At 42.6% G+C, this 17,807-nt stretch overlaps 1 protein-coding gene across 3 annotated transcripts in view; it reads left to right on the top strand.

Annotated features, from left to right (window-relative positions):
• fibcd1b (fibrinogen C domain containing 1b) overlaps positions 1-17,807 on the top strand; it is a 114,546-nt gene that overhangs the window by 19,060 nt on the left and 77,679 nt on the right. For 2 of the 3 annotated variants that reach the window (XM_073477376.1, XM_073477375.1), the window contains exon 2: positions 17,155-17,634. In XM_073477376.1, coding sequence (XP_073333477.1) covers positions 17,158-17,634 — 477 coding nt within the window. In that variant the 5' untranslated portion in view covers positions 17,155-17,157. Of the gene's footprint in view, positions 1-11,721; positions 11,806-17,154; positions 17,635-17,807 lie in introns of all 3 variants that reach the window. The other variant, XM_073477374.1, reaches the window with a different exon arrangement.

Raw genomic sequence — 17,807 nt, 5'->3', positions numbered from 1 at the left:
TGCATTCACGGGGAAAAAAATGACAGTTGTGGCAGTTCCTTTTTATAAACAGCCAGAGAGCAAACCACCGCTTCTGCTCTCATATTTGCCGTCTTCTGAATCCCCAGGATTCAGACTGTTGACTTAAGATCTTAGCTTTTCAGAATAAAGCGTACCTTCATTTTTACATCTCCCTCTTTAGACAACTTCTCTTGTATTTTACCAGCCGAAGCTGTCACAGGTCTTTTCTTACTTGGACAATAGCAGTAAAGTACGGTGCTTTATGCAAGGTTACAATTTGGACTCCATTAAGTCTGCCTTCATTAATCGTAGCCACTTTTCAAATCTCCCATTCCGCTGAAATGTTAGATGTTTTTTTTTTTCTGTATCAAGAATTAAATTGCTGCATAATTTCTGATTAATGGAACGACACTGGATAACACAGTTGCATGCGACGTTGAAGGGAAAGTGAAGCTTGCGTGTAACTGAACAAGCTGAACTCATTAAATCACCAGTTTCTGAGCAGCTGCATAAAAAATGAAGAGAACAATCATCTCATGAAGCACAGGTCAGCGTGACACTAAATTTGGCAGGTACATTAATTAGATGTGCCTTAGATAAGCTTAACTGAGTTTCTTCAAATACGATTTTTGAGCTAACACTTTATCATCAGTTTATTCTCAGTTTTTGCACAATGGAAATCATAGAAAAGACTGTAAAACTCACTCTATACAAAACATGGATGTAATGTGACTCTGGGTACTTAATTTCACACTCATTTCAACATTAGCTCTCTATTTGCTTTCCTAATGACGTGGAAGGTAGTGCATAGGTGCTTGCAGCTACCTTTTATTTACTTATTCATTGCGGTGACAGTGGCAGTGTGACTATTGTGCTTTTCCAGTCGTCTGATCGCTCCAAGCGCTTTACAACACTTGTCACATTCACCCATTCACACACACATTCATACACTGATGGCAGAGGCTGCCATGCAAGGTGCCAGCTGCTCATCAGGAACAATTCGGGGTTCAGTGTCTTACTCAAGGACACTTTGACATGCAGCTGGGGGGAGCCAGGGAGTTGAGCCAGCGACCTCGCCCGACCTCCTGAGCTACAGCCGCCCCTCTTTCTCTTTGTCTGTCTCTCTTTATGAAAAGGCATCCAAAATAGGCAAACACGCATTTTCAAAAATTAGAAAATAAATACAAGAAAAAAATTAAAAGAATGACAGACTAGATATAAACATACATTACATAACACACAAAATTATTTACAGCCTTGGGACTGCCGGTCCTGTCATCAGTGACATCAGTGAAGGGAGATGTCTGCAACTAAAACAGACACGCAAAGATAACCGGCCACAGTCTGTTCATCCTGCCTCCATCTGGCAAAAGATACAGAAGTATCTGCTGTCATACCACGAGACTATGGAGAGTGGCTGCTTCCCTCAAGCTGTGAGACTCCTCAATTCATCCTCCACACTAAACTCAAACCCAGTTTCATTTTTGCAACCCTGGCATTGTGAAACTATAAATAAATGACCCTTTAACCTCAGATCCTGCACAAATTAAGCCCTGGTATCATGTGCACCCATGATACTCCTGTCTGCATTCTTTATTTATTTGGCAAATAATAATAATTGTTGTCTTTTTACATCTATCTGCCCCCTTTTTCATGATTTTAAAGCCAACACTAACTCACACCGAGGCTGAAACGATCTCATTGTTGAACAAGTTCCACAAGTTGATAAACATTTCCGTGTTGCTGATTCCCCCTCTTGAAAAAGAGGCAGCGATCGAACCCCCCACACTCTGCGTCGAGAGGCCCCCGTTCTACAGCATGCACTGCGCTCATTGACCATTTGCTTTCTGAAGGGTTATTTAGCGCTGAAATTTAGAATGCTTCCATTACGGTGAAGGCCCTTTTTGAGAAAATTGCTTTTGTATTTACGAGGAGTGCCACTTCCAGAAGTAGCACAACACTGTTGGCATGCAGGGTATGCTTTGTAAACGCTAACTAGAGTCCAGTCAGAAACAATACTGTCACATTCACTTTTTAATGATATAAAACCAGGTTTTCGGATGGAAAAAAACTGCTTCTCATTGAGCTTAATAAACAGGACCTTGTTGGAGTCTACTGGGAGTGAGCACAGATTTATTTTTCTGTTTCTTTGCTTCATATTTTCTCAGCCTAGAAAGCATAGAGAGGTGAGATACTGCACTCTGTAGGTTAAGGGAACTATTCTGCTTGTTTGTGAAAACCACAAGTCGGGTGTATGATGGGAAAGTTGAGATCATATAGGAACCCATGACCTTAAAAGACCAATATCCACTGCAGCACGACCTCCCCTCGGGGAGAGGGAGAACACGCGGCACTTACCACCCGATAGCACTCAACCGACACATCCTTTGGTCACGCAGCGCCACGCACGTGCACACACACACTGACACAAATACTTGCATTTTTTTGGCGCACACATACTCAGAAGCAGTGTGAGTAAAAGGAGCAAACACCACATTTATCTCGCACCATCAGCATCAAAATCTGATCTCTCTGCCAAGGTCAAACTGGCAAGATGTAGGGTACCTCCTGCGTACAAACACAGACATGCACACGCAGAGATAGATGGACAGGCAGATAGACACACACACACATGTACACATAAGGCCACCTGATGTGCTACTTGAGCTACAACCATAAGTCATTCTGCAAGGTAGGTGTTCCATGACGTGTAGGCACCGGTATCCATAACACGCATGTATTATTTATGAGCATCTGTATGGTTTTGCAGGTAGTGATGTATGCAAATGTATACATTAAGGAAAGGCAGCTCTTCATTTCTGCCTGTTAGAAGAAGTGTCTTTCTTCTTATCACACCGCTATTAAAATAGCAAGGCTGCAGGGCGGAGATCCATCTTGTCTTTTAATGGCATGTCTTTGCGTGTGTGCGTGCGCCGCATAAAGGTGCGCTGAATGTGTTTCCAGCGTCTTAGGTATGTGTGGTTGCCGTGCCTGCGTGATTGTGCCGGTGCACTTAACTGCGCTTGCAACTGCAATCAGGACTGTAAGTGGCCCACAATTTCAAAAGGGAAGAAATTGAAGTAGGGACCGGTGAGGAGGCAGAAAGAGATGCAAGCCTGTGAAGTTGGAATGTGAGGCATCCTTGACGAGAATCATTTTGATTAATCCTGACAAACAGTAAAGCGAATAGCATCATAATTACCTCCCTGCTATTTCATGCCACAATGAGTGTGTTCCTTTAGCAGAGATATCTTTTTGTTTGTGTGTGATGCAGCGGCAGCATTAGCCAGGTGTCCATTTGGTTCTCGAGGACCCACGCAGAGCAATAAGAATGTTTTTTTACTGTCACAGAAGTGCTGCTTTTGCATTTATAAACCCCCATTAGAGAACATTTCTGCCTGATGTGTGTGTTTGTGTGTGTGTGCGCGCTGGTGTGTCTGAGCAGTGTGGAAGTTTCTGCAGTCAGACTGAAATCCTCCTTAAATAGTCTGCATCTTGCACATGAAAGTTTAATTTCAAGTCGAGACAAGTCAAGTTTATTTGTATGGCCTAATTTTACAGTCAGTGTCTCGATGGGCCGTATGAGGTCATGCAATAGTTTGTGACTTAGCTCAAGATCTCCATTAAGACGAGGAAAAACGACAAAAATGGTCTTCAGGACAGGAAATAGGAAGAGAGATCCTCCATTTTTAGATGGCTGAGGATGGAAAAGAAAATCAGATAATGAAAATAAAGTGGACACAATCACTTTAACGAGATGAAGTAGATGGTGGGCTCCTTGAGCTTTTTTTAAATGTCTCCATGTTTGGAGCCCTGCCACATCTCGTGCTCTAATGAATGAACATTAGCAGATAAGGAGGCACGAGCCAGAGCAGTCACAGATCATCTGTGTCCTGAGAGAAGAAGGGTGGCAATAAATGCCGTAACACCCCATGCGAAAATTGAAAGCCCTCTTTCAATCTTGCCGTTTCACTTCGCGCTCACACACCAGCCGTTCTGACCTCACGGTGATTGTGTGCTTTATAATAGCGGCTGCCGTGATGTGCTTTCTGCATTCCAGTGTGTGTGCGCGCCTCAGGGACAGTGGGTGACAGACTCGCTCCCTGTGTGTGGCCGATTGCAGCATGAGCTCCAAGGACAAGCAGTGGAGGGTAGAGCGGGTGATTTGTCTCTTAGGATTGAACTCATCTCCCTGGTCTCCCGCAGGCCTCTCCTCCCTCTTCTTTCTCTGCATGCTGTCTCTTTTTTTTGAAGGTGAAGAGCATTTTTCTCTCAGCGTTTGCATGCATCTGTTTTTTTCGCTGATGCAGGTGATTGTGTTTTGTGATATTTACACAGTTTATGTTGCATTCGAGGACACATCTGCTCACCGAAGACAATCAGATTTCTATATAGATATGCCACAAAAGGGAGGTTGAAGTTTGGGAGTCCATAAGGTTTTTTCATTGAGCCACATAATGGAGCCGAGGTCATAGTACGAGTGAAGAGCAGATTTGCAGAGACATATAAAAGCCATTCTTAAATTGAATGAACCCACATTTGATTTGTTTACCCCTGAATGCAGAATAGAAGAAAGGAAAAAAGGAAAATGAATCAAAACAGAAATGTTTTTCCAGCTGAACCTTTTAAATACTGTGCCACTTCCTCTGTAAAGCTTCTTGGATTTTAGATTATATGATATAAATAGAGAACCCTGCATTTAAAACATTAGTGAAAGGGACCTTTTATGCACTTATTTATGAATATACTGTTACAATGTCAGATGTTGATATTAAATGCGACTCAGGTTTACAATGACGTGCCCATCCACTTAGTTTCTCTATTAGAAGTGGCTCATGTTTGCAATAATGAGGTAGGCTCAAAGGTATGCAAAAGTAATTGGTACTAATTAGTAAGAAGCCAAAATGACTCGACTGTCTTCCGCATAGCTTCCGCATTGTGCAGCCCGTAGAGCGTGTGCACTGGAGACTTCTGCCGACCGAGCCGGCTTACTTCCTGTTTAGCGCCCGGCTAACTTGAATGCGGATAACACAATTTAATTGTGCAGCTCTTCTAGACTTTGCAGATTTTATTGGACAGAATGGCTCAAATTCTGTGTCAAAAGCTGTGACACTGGTTTACAAACGCGTCTTTCACAATGTTAACTTATGGGAAAAACTCTTTTTGGGCCACAGTGCATCACGTGACGATGTAATTACACGGTTTGGCCACAACGAATATTGGCTTCAGAGCCTGCCGTTCGTCCTGGGGGGCCTGACAAGTGCTAAGTGCTGCCCATCTGCAGGCTACTGGAATTTTGTCCAAGCAGTAGAAAGGGGGCTTTTTGGGAAAGTGACAGGATCTAAACAGCTTATTTTAAGACAGGATGAACTGAGGGGCAAAGCGCAAAGTGAAGTCCCAAAATAAATATATAGAGCTGCAAATTAGCAGCACAGGTCCCCTTTCAGCATTAGCTCACTTCATGCCTTCCAATTAAGTCTCTTAATTGCCTGCTCTAATTGCGCCGTGTTTAGATGTGTTTGTTTTCTGTCTTCATAAGGTGTATTGAAAGAATATTTATTTCACACCTGTTTCTCTGAGTAGATGTAACCAATCAGCAATCCTCTGATTGTAGAAACTGAGAAAACAGTCTCATAAAAACACTCCAGCCATTCCACATCACTCAGAAGTAACAATGGAAATTGAACAGAGGGCGTAAAAAATAGACTAGTGATGGATCTGCCATTATAGGATGTCTCATGTATGTATTATTGTTCCCAAATCAAAGCAGTGTCTCTCCTGGTAGCCTGTATAACAATTATTTATGTGCCAGTAGCCAAGTTATCCCCCCAAAAAAGTGCCCAGCACTGTCACCAGCCATCAGCTGTGGAGGGAATTGTCCCTTTTGAAGTTGGCAAATGCTGCCATACTGTCCTTCACATCCACAATGGATGTGTCCTCCAAAATATCCCGACCCAAATCTCTGCGGTCTGCAGAACAGAATATAGACGCTGGCAAAGTAAACACTGCTCTCATCATATTCAGCAGTCCATGCAACATTCTTCTGTTTGCTATCATTTTTTGTCAGAATCCCATTTTGTTTGATGAAGAAGGTGGTGAAGGTTATATTATTGTTTTGTCCAGAATGCATAGTCCTGCATTTCATCAGCTGAATGCAGAAACCCCACATCTACTGCAAATTGTGTTCATATGTTAAGTTTTTTGCTTTTTTTGGTAAATGTCAGGAAAATGTTGTGATCATAAGCAAATGGCAGAACAGTGACCACAATTATGAGGCTCAGGGTATAAACCTGGGATGTCATCAGCCACTCAAACTCCACACGTAACCATACAAATGCTGTTTTGCAGTGTGTGTGAGTGTCACACTGAAGCAGAGAAGGTGGATCTAAATGCAGGTTTATTTCAGGATCAACGGCAGGAACAGGGAAACGCAACAGATGACTCGACTAAAGACCGAGCTTAAGACTGCACTTAAATACAAACTAAACTGACGAGGGGAAGGGGTGCAGGTGAAGAGACACAGGTGAGGGTAATGAGCAGGGGACAGCAGAGAGCAGGGAAGGAGTATAGGCTTGCAAAAACACTGGGAACAGGGAGGAGACTAATGAGACAGATGCAAGACAAGTGTGGAGGGAAAATCAGGCCGGGGAGGAGCGCAGGGACACGAGAACACAGGAGGGAAACAGACACACCAGAACCCAGTTTCAGTTTGGTCACTAATTACTTGGGAATTAAGCTAACATAATACTTTGGTAGCTGCTGAGTATTTAGCATTTGTACCCCTGTTCAAAGATAATACCAAGCTGTGTGTTCTCATATTTTAAGGGTCACCCTAGTTAACCCTTTAACCCACGCTTACCTTTCCACTGCCTGTAAAGTTTAGTGCTCAGTGTTTCTTGGGTAATTTCAACATAAATGACGAGCTTGGTAATAAAAACTGCTGTAATAACTTTCCAGTGGCCTGTGTACCCTGCCTGGCAACCCATTTAGATGAAATATCTAAATATTTTCCATATACAGTACTAAATATAGACAAGGTAGGTACCATCCATACACAAAACATCATTTAGTTTTGGGAAAATGTTATATTTCGTCCAGGGACCTTTTAAAAGATGAGACAACACACACTGGTAATAACTGCCAACAGCCTGTCTTTACGATGCAAATGTTAAATACTCAGTAGCTGCCAAAGTGTAATGTAAGCTTAAAGCAACATTATGTAGAAATTGGCCTTTTGTGTGATTTGCCCCCATTATACTGATTTAACTGTTGTTATTTCTAAGCAGTTCCTTCACATTACTACATAATTAACAGCCTGTAACTTAAAGGGTTATGAAACTTACCAATAAGTTACACAAAAGTGAGTAATTATCAAGAAAAGGAAACACATTGCGGACCAACTGCTAATCAGTAAATAGAAGATAAGTTAGCTAGCCCATCACTTACTCTGAGTTGAGGACTATATTGTAGATAACGATGAGGTTACTTGAGAACAGTGTTGTGTTAATGATCCATTTCTTATTATCTTATATTTTGACTATGATTCCCTAATAGCACATCTCATCATCGGTTCTTGATTAGCTCAGTTCACAGTAGTTACTGTTTTTTTTCTCCCCTCAAGCACATCGTCCAACTCAACTTACAAGTAAGGATTTACTTTTTATTGTGAATGCATCATTAGTTTAGTCATTATATATAGGCTCATTAGTTCATGAATAATGTAGCAGAAACATTCTTCAAGACTTTAATTGTCAAATTCAAACATTTACATCGAGACTCACTTTTTAAATGTCCAGTTTTTTTTTGCTATGTCGTCTTTGATTGGAGCTGTTGAGTACTCTCTTATGTAAATGCTTTTCAAAGGAGATTTTCAGCAGAACAAACAAAATGCTTTGTTTTCTTAATTAAGAAAAGCACCTCAATAAGTCAGCATTAACATGTCTGTGTTAAGTAATCTTAAAGCAGTGTCAGGGTAAGATAAGCCCCCAGTGACTTGTGAGTTTAAAGATGTTCATTCATCACTTTTCTGAATGGCTTCTTAATTTCCGATGGCAGGCGGGAAATCCTCGGCTCTTATTCTGTCAGGATGTCGCAGCTTTGTTAGTTCATTCATTCAGTCACTCATTCACTCACTGTTAACCCTTCTCTCAATCCTAGCAGCTTATGTCTACATGCACCTAACAAGATAATCTTTTAAATGTAACACTGGGCTGTTTAATTTCATTCGCAAACTGTGACACAATGTCCTTCTTGCTTTTTTTTCTGTTTCCCGCTCTCCCATTTTCACTCCCTTTTTCTTCATCCTGTCAGTCTTAGTCCGTTCATTTAGCAGTCTGCAAGTCCTGTTAAATGATCAGTAAGCCCACAAGTGAATATATGCAAAGCCTCTTCCACTCCATCAGCTTAGTGAGCACTAGGTTTAACACACCTTGCTAAAGTCCCTGTCACACACACTCAGACAGACGGACACACACACACACACACGTCAAGGTGTTCGGCTAAGTGAGCGAATATATTCCAAGAACAACACATTCCGACAATCCAAATAGTACTAGATAGCGCTGGGATTTCTTGCCTTGAGGACTTACGATGTCCTCGCATGCACTCGGCGCAAAGACGTAGGTGCACTCATTCAAAAAGAGCCCACGTACACATCCAGTCGCACGCCCTGGCTAAGTCTGAGCCCTTCCTGTCTTCTAAGACGTGGCTCATCAGATAGGATTCTGCGTGTAAGGTCCAACCAATAAAAAAAGCCCAAATATTCTATTAAGTGTAAATCCTCTCCGCCGGTGGAGCTTGTGGAGTCAGATTAGGACTAGACAAACACTGCCAAGCAGTCATGCCCGCACCGGGACCACTGCCAACAAGAAGCCGCACAGATATTGGCATGTCACCGTTAGTCTGTGTGTGTGTGTGTGTGTGTGGGTGTGGGTGTGGGTGCGCAGGCAGAAACGAACCCCGATCTGAGCATTAGCAGGCGGGGGGATGAGCAAACTAAAGCTCTGATACGTGCTGCTCTGTGTAATGGGAAGACTGTGTCAGAGATCTGAGTGGGTTGCAGCTGCAGCACACAACCTTTGTTCTGTGTGTTCATATGTGAGTGTCTGTATGTTCTTCTACCTCTTGGGCCTCTTTGCAACAAAGCCGGAGCGTACCCTTTGTGTCCATATCTGTATCGGTGCACACACACACACGCACGCACACCTGCGAACCTGAAAAAAAAAAAGCGTGCACCTATTTGTATTCGTGGGTTTTTCAAAGTACAAATTCATTCCAGTTTACTTTCCTGTGTAGCTGACTTGTTAGTTTGTTTAGCCGCATCACTGTGGAGTCTGTGTTTATTTAGTAATGGTAGCTCTGTGCTCCTCTGTGTACGGCGAGCGCAGACAGCTGCAATGTTTTAGGCAGAACAGACATAGATTTCTATCGCTGACCCTAAGGCTGCTCATTAGAATTCAGCACACCTCTCCCAAATCTCCCTCCATCTCTTTCCCAGCCCCACCGCCCCTTTACTTTTCTCTCCCTCGCCGCCTTTTTTTTTTTTTTTCTTTTCATCCTCTCTCACTGTCTTACACATTGGAAGAGAATGCTTAGAGCAAAGGGGTGAACTATTGGTCAGCCATCATAACAATGACTGTGTGAGCTGCATACACAGCAATACGAACTCACCAACACCTGACAAAAACACACACAACCGCCGCTACGCAACGGCACGCTGGCACACTGGTGCGCATCGACACATATGTGCCTGAATTACTTTTAAACCTGTGTGATATTCAATATTTGAATTTCACATTGAATCTAATGACTCCAATGAGAAAAGGGGGTCGCTCGTACCTGCTGAAATCAGAGAAAATTACCACACAACTCTACAGCTCCAAGGAGCTTTTAAAGGCTCTTTAAAAATTGTATTTTTTTGTGAAAGCCCACGCAGTTACTGTGTTGCTGCGACTGAGCTGCTCTCATTAGCCCCCTGTGGGCAGCTGTTTCCACATTTAAAAAAAAAAAAAAAGCTCTGATAAACTCATTTTATTCTACCTGTCAGCACCAAATGGCAGTCAGAGAAAACTGGCTAATGGGTGAAGATAGCGAGCAATTACCAGCTCATATTTTCCCAAAAACAGAGGCAAAAATAGTGAATATTGAACTAACACTTCTTCTTTTCATGATTCGAAAAGCAGTGATAAGTTTGTCTATGTCTGCTGAAAACAGAAGTAGCCAATTGTTTGCTAAAACATCAGTCAATGTTGAGTGAGCTAGTTGTGTGTTTTTCTGCCCCCTAGTGGTAAGAAATTGATGAATGCAGCTTTAAAGTATCTTTAAACTGCTGCTAATGATATTAAAACATAAAATGGCATAACACTTGTAGATAGGATTTTTAGTCTCATGTAATATCACATACATTTATTCTACCTGCCGGCACCAAATGGCAGTTAGAGAAAAGTGGCTAATTGGTGAAGATAGCTGAGCAATTAGCAGCTAATAGTTTCCCAAAAGAAGAGTGAATATTGAACTTACACTTCATGAACATGACACCAAATTAATGCAAAATGTAATTTGTTTCTGCTGGATGTAGAAGTAGCTAATAGTTTGCAAAAACATCAGTCAAACCAACGTTAGTCTCCACCAAAGTGAGCCAGTTGTGTGTTTTTCTGCCCCCTAGTGTTTAGAAATGGATTAAAGCAGCTTTAAATTATTAATTTGATTACACTGCTGCTGACGGTATTAAAACATAAAATGTCAGAAGACCTATAAATAGGTTAATAAATTAGTCTCACATAATTTCACATATGGGCTTAGAGTACAACACACCACTCTCGGATAGAGAATAGAGTCTGATACATTAGCTGCTAATGTTCTCTGCATCTGTTCTTAAGTATAGGCGCGGCGTGTGTGCCCACGTGTGCGAGCCTTTGTGTTGTCGTCGGTGTTGTCGTCCCAGGCTAATTGAGTAATTCCACAGTGGGAGCGGTGGTGTTTAAGGTCACGGAACGACGTGCTCTCCTGGAGCAGTTAGAAAGCCCCCCACTTTCATAATTACTCCGCTTTTATCAGTGCAGCAGCTACAGCTACACCCAGACGCATTCACATAGAGGCACAAAGAAGCACATACACTGAAGCACATAATGTTCAGATAGTCTATACAAACACAATCAGATTAGTCTATACAAGCACCCACACTCACCTATCTGAATGCTTTTTTCTACATGTGTGCCATACACACTCACCGTCAGTGAAATGCAAATTTTTTTTTAAACATTTTTTTTCATTTTATCTGGAGTAGGAGGAAACTCTGTGCACCGAGGATGCTGCAGCATCTGGGAAGACTTATTGAGCCTGTCATAAACTATTGAATTCAGTGATACCTTTGAGATGTACAGCTGTCTGTTCAGATCTGTCTTTGTCAGTGTGCAGTTATGTGTGTAGGTGGCTGTAGTTTATCAGCACCGGCACCATACATCTCTAAACAATAATTTTATATAAGATATGAAAGTCTGGTTTTGAAAAATGAGAAATGAGCAGCTCCCAACACTTTCGCCCAGTATGATTTCAGATCCAAAACCTTTGTCTCTGTATATATTTGTGCATGCATGCCTGTGTGTGTGTGTGTCTGTGTGTGTGTGTGTGTGTGTGTTTGTACGCATGTGCTTGCATGCTTGACTGCACATGTGACTTGAACAAACGCCAACACTGGTGGCCCTGTCTGTTTGTCCCATGCAGACGTTCTGTGAGTGTGTGCCCAGCTCCTCCCAGCTCAAACATCGCTGGTCAGACTCAGAAACTGCCAGGGAGACGCCGGCCAAGGTAAGGCCCCAGTCACCACAAACGTTCTGTATAACGCACGGGCAAATGCATGCGAGCACCGACACATGCTTTTGTTTCGTGGGTTATATCATAATGCCTTCATTGTGATTAATGCATTGTACTGTTTAAACAAAAAAAAACAGTTTATTTTGGGAAAAAAGATATTGCATTATTACTTTGATTGTGTCTTTGTGTCTGATTGAAAACACTGTTCATCAGCTTATTCAGCATTTGTAGCCAACCACTTCCTCATTAGAGTAGGGCTGCAACTAACAATTATTTTCATTGTCAATTAATCTGATTATTTGTCCTCCAAATGACAGAAAATAGTTTAAAAAAAATGTCCATCACTTTTTTTTTCCAGAGCCCAAGGTAACATCTTCAAATAGCCTGTTTGTTCGAAATTCAATTAAATTCAATAGAAAACTAAAAGCAAGAAGCGAATGTTGACATTTTTGAAGCTGGAACCTGTGACTTTGGGGCATTTTTGCTTTAAAAAATGACCAATAATTAATTAAAAAAAGATTTTCTGTAAAACATCTAATCAATTAATTGACTAAATTTTTCATTTGGGTGCACCTGCACGTACACAAGGTGCACCCAAAGAATACATTTTGATTTGAGTACCTGCTGAATATCAGGCGCGACCAAAGAAAATGTTTAGTCGCACTTGACAGGGTTTTTTGGCCCAAGTGTGACCAAAATAGTCACATCCCGGAGCCCTATATATATATATATATATATATATATATATATATATATATATATATATATATATATATATATATATATATATATATATATATATATATCCTTTTGTATATACAGTATACTCCTCCACCATTCTTCCAGTCAAAACAGCAGCACAGTAACATGCTCACATGCCGCGAGGACTAGGCACCATTGACGACATTTCTCATCACAATCAGTGTTCCTGCTGCTTTGGTAGTGATGGCAGTGTTAAGGATTATTGCATATTACACATCACATTTTTGCCACAGAGCAGCCGGGATGGCACAACCTCAGCTCGAGTACCCAGACACACAAGAATTAGACGGGATTAGGCCCTGCAGATTCTTTGAACTGAGCGCCTTGATCACGGCTGCACCAGGAAAAGGAGCTTGATTGCACGGAAGAATTTGGGAAGAGGGCGACGTTTTGAATACTGATGAGAAAGTGTTATTCGAGGTGCAGGTGAATGAATGGGTGTGTGGAAATACCTCCATTTAAAACTGTGCGTTATTCTCGCAATGCGTAAGTGTGCCAGTTAAGCATTTACAGATGTTGCTGCCTCCCCCTGTGTGTTAGTCGGGTAGCATCAATATAAAATTCCTCCTGTGTTCACATCAGCCACAGCATATGTATGTATATATATTTTTGTGTTTGAGAAGGAGAGAGACAGGAAGTGAGGGATGGAGAAAGAGGTTGCAAGACTCCTGCTGGTTTCCTGCTTATCTAATGAGCAGACAAAGCCTTTCGTCCAAGAGCTGTCTGCCAATGCTTCGGCGTGGGAGGACAACATCATTTTCATAGAGAGGAATTCTCTCTCATTTCTCTGCCTCTCCTTTTTTCTATCACCCATCAGAATCCCCCCGTCCTCCTCTCAAATCCAGTGGTGTGACATGAGTAGAGACAGGAGAGGATCTGAAAGTCAGCCACTAATTACAGAGTGGGCTCCTGCTGCGAGAGTGAGAGACTCATTTGCGAAAAAACTGTGTTAAGAGGCTGCTCACAGTGTCATTACCCCACTACAACTCTTGAGCTGAGTTGAGAGATCTCGTTTTCAGTCAGGACACGAAGCGGGGCTGCAGCTGTGTTTTATTTTTATTGACCATTTGAAAAAAAAAAACAAATAAGGCAGCAGCAAAAACCTTCGCTCCTCACTGTCATGCTGACTTTTTCTTCCGTTCAGTCTCTCTGACTTTATGTCAGTCCGACCTGATAGAAATAGAGAAGAGTTGTACACATCTTGCAGCTGGGCCAGGACATTTGTACATTATGGTGCTTTTGTTGCAAGTCAACTTTCATATTTCAACAATTTGTACCTTAAAGTACAGTTTTGTGACTGTAAATGTACATAAATCAACAGTATAAGCATTTGCTGCATTCTTTTTCACCCTGCACCACCCTGGTGATCAATGTGCAACCTTACTACCTTCAGTTTGGGATGAGTAAATGGTCCAAATCTGCACCTTTAAAATATCAGAAACGACTTTGTACTTTATGGCTTTGAAGGTGAACATCTGGGGACATCATAATGTAGCTGTTACCATGTACCTTGGAAAAGTTTCATTACATAAATGCACTGCTGCTGAGTGTGTGTATTCCTCAGTGTGTACAGTAGACGTCTGTCAGCCTTGTGTGAGCGTGTGTCGCTGTCAGCACAACCGGGGCTGTCGTATATCTCCTCCACGTTAAGTTAACAATCAGTATGCTAGCAATGAATATTTAGTACAGCGACCGTGATGGCTCCCCCTGATGTCTTTGCCCCGCTGGCAATAGAGCTCAGTGAAACTGTTCCGATGTTACATTGCAGCCATTTTGCAGCGTGAGGCCATTATACACATTATGTACAGCGCATATCCCGCGACATGCATATCCCGCGACATGCACATCCGCACACGCACAGCCGAGAGTCACAATCACTCTCAGCTGCACCTGCACTCAAAAACACATGGGGGGAAAAAACTGAAAACAAGCTCAAAACACTGACAGATTTCACAGCAGAGTCAGGGTCTACATGTTGAGTTAGAGCAAGGAGACAAAAAAATGCTACGTGCAGCAGTACTCCCCCCAGAGCTCTTTCCTGTGATGATGTATTTGGCTGAAAAAACACGAAGAAGCAGGAGCGTTCTGTCAAAGCAATGCTGCGATTTCCTCACATGCTATATGTGCATGGGCTTTGCCTGTCCGTTGCAAGTGGCTCTGTGCAAATTATGCGTATGTGTGCATGCATGTGCATATGCGTTGGAATTTAAAGTGACATTAGTGTACGTTGAGTTGTCTCTGTGCTGTATATGTTTGTGTGTCTATATATATATATTGAATGCGAGTGGGAGCATACATGTGGAGATAACTTCTAACCCATTTAGACAAACAGGGCCCGGAGGCAGTTTGCCTCCATACATGCCAGAGTCTCAAGTAAAGTTGACAGTGCCCCTGTGCCTGCGTGCATACGGTAACACGTTATTATAACCCTCGTGAATAAATGGTAATTTATACTTAGACTGAAGTTACTTGACTCACTGTTATTGAAGGGGCATTTTGTTAGATATGGCCAGCATTTTAGTTAGCATGCTTTCTGATACCACTTCGTGCTTCAAGAGGCGACAGCCTGATAGCCGGATAACCTCCATAGTTAAAGCTGGGAGATGTAAAAGCACTTAGTTTGCCACTTAGGCTTCCTTAGAAACAACTAGAATGGATAGGTAGAGCACATACATCCACCAAGGCCCAACATGCCTGTTTTTTTCATCAAGACATGAATGGAAATATTGAAAAACGTCCTATCTCGCAGTGTTAAAGACAGAACATTTCCTGGATCCATCCCTGTATCCGGATCCCCACCAAAAGTTAGCAGGGTCTGTTCTGGGCCGAGAAACATCCCCCATCCGAGTTTAATGGAAACCTGTTCAGTAGTTTTTGTGTAATCCTGCCGACAAACCAACGAACCAGGCAACCAACAAACAAACGGACACGGATGAAAACTAAATCTCCTTGGCTGAAGTAAAGTGATAATAAAGAATCTTCTTCTCATAAAAGTAGTCACTTTCCAATCACCTGCTCAGAAATGGTTTTGTTCCCTTCCAGAGTAGGAATGATGCATTCCTGTGCTTTTGTGTAAATTGCTCAGTAATCTACCAAATTGATTCAGCGTCTTATTCACCAATTTCTCATTTTTTTTGTCTACATCACCCCTAAAATCTTGAAGCGAAGACACATAGGCATCCAGCAGGGACTACCCAGACTCAGCAAAATCTGTTCACTGGCTCCAGGCCCCATATGTGTCTGTCCATGTGGGTTGTAAATGAAGCCAGGGGGGTACAAATGGGGCTCATGTGAGAAATCTATCCTCAGGCCCCAGATGAACTCCTTTTGTGTGCATTTACTTGGGCTTATGATTGGACCGATGAGGGCTACAAAATGGGCCCATATCAGAAATCTTCCTCAGATATCAAATAGGATCCTTCCGTATCAACAAACGAACATGATGTGAGCTTTATACACTCTTGTTGTTCACAGATATCACATTTCGGCCCACAGATGGACAAGTTGTCGAGGGAGTTACAACTTTTTGTTTTATGTCCTCTACCTGCAGACTACGGGTAAACACAGAGTACTTCCTGGACAACACAATTGATTTTCTTCACATTAAAGGAATCATAAACCTCCCTCGTAAAGCCGACCATTAGCTGTCTATTAGTGTGCTTCACTGTGCTCGCACAGCCAATTTACATATTAATGAGCTTCCACTCACTCGCACGTCCGCATACATACAAACAGACCGCTCGCACACACCTGCCCACATATTCTCGCCAAGATAACGTCCTCCGGTGTCGGAATAAAAAAAAAAAAAAAATCAGTAAGAGATCAGTTGCTGATTCATTTGGAGGAAGATATGGGGGAGCTAGGCATTGTTAATCATGCATAGGTGGCCCATATTGCTGTCTCTTATCCATCGCTAGTTCTCTTGACCTGAGTGGAAAAATGGAGTCGGGATCATAAAGGGCCATCATACAGGCCTTTTATAGTCTAGTTAATGGAGACTATGTTACTGGTAGAGGTCTGCCCTTTTTCCACTAAGAGGATATGACTCTCTACTCATTCATTTACATTTCTATTGAGTTTTGTTTTACTTTCTCTTCCTGGCGACCATTGTTCCAGCTTTTTTATTGTTTTCCTTCCTGCCTCAGAAATGGAAAGACAGAACATCGGTGCCTTGACCGAGTGTTTTTCCCAGAAGTGTCTCCGGCTGGCATCCTCCCTCTGCGCCATCACTGCTCTGATGAGATACCGGGGTGTTCGGACAGGAATTGTCTGGTCTTTTCTTAGTTTTGGAGAACTGTGATCTTCAAGAGAACTGGCAGTTGAAGGAATCTGCATTATGTTGCGCCATAAATCATTAAAAACTACATTTTGACAGATGGGAATCTGGCTACATCGCTGAGTACTGAGCATCTGGCATTCAAAATATCCCCAGTGATGGATGAAAGTCATTTCTTTTTGAATAAGGCAGGTGTTTTGCTGAAATTGTTTTTGTTCGAGGTACTGTGACTCCTAACATCTACTTTGTCTCTTCCTTCTTTCCTCATTTCCTCCCTCCCTTCCCTCCTTTCTTCCTACTCACAGAGGATGAGCTGCAGCTACCTTCTTTGCACTATCCTGCTCTTCGTCGCTGTATTGCTAGCTGTCACTGTAACTGGCACCATCCTTTTTATGAATCACTACCAGGCCCCACCCATGTCCGATGGCCTTCCCCACATCTCTACCAATCAGGATGAAGCGAATGCCCTGGTCACCGTTGAGAGAGGCGACGGTTCTCGCATCAACATCTTCATCGACCCCAACTGTCCCGACTACAACAGTAATTTTTTGCGCCTGGAGGGCGTGCAGACATCACTGCTGCACTCGCTAACCGACCATGACTCTGACCTGAAGTCAGTGAAAGGCCAGGACCGGGCTCTTCTCGTCAGTCTGGCTGAGGAGGTGGCCAAGCTGTCAGCCCACGCGGGACAACTGAAAATGGACTATGAATCCCTACGCAGGGGGCAGGGCAGCCTGGGGCAAGACCTCAACACGCTGCAGACAGAGCAGGGGCGCCTCATACAGGTGAGACACAACCAACAAACACACACATACACACACTGTATGACACGGTAGACACGCAATGGTATTGTAAGGTCATAGACAACACACAACCCAGGTCAGAGTGGTAATTAAGGCACAGTATAACACAACAAAGATGAAATTCCGGCTATATCTTTCCTTATGGCTTGTTTGAT

This window comes from Pagrus major, chromosome 12, assembly GCF_040436345.1.
Source record: "Pagrus major chromosome 12, Pma_NU_1.0".
NCBI classification, from domain to species: Eukaryota; Metazoa; Chordata; class Actinopteri; order Spariformes; family Sparidae; genus Pagrus; species Pagrus major.
Note: the sequence above shows the minus strand (reverse complement) of the source record. Positions and strands in the feature narration are given on the sequence as shown.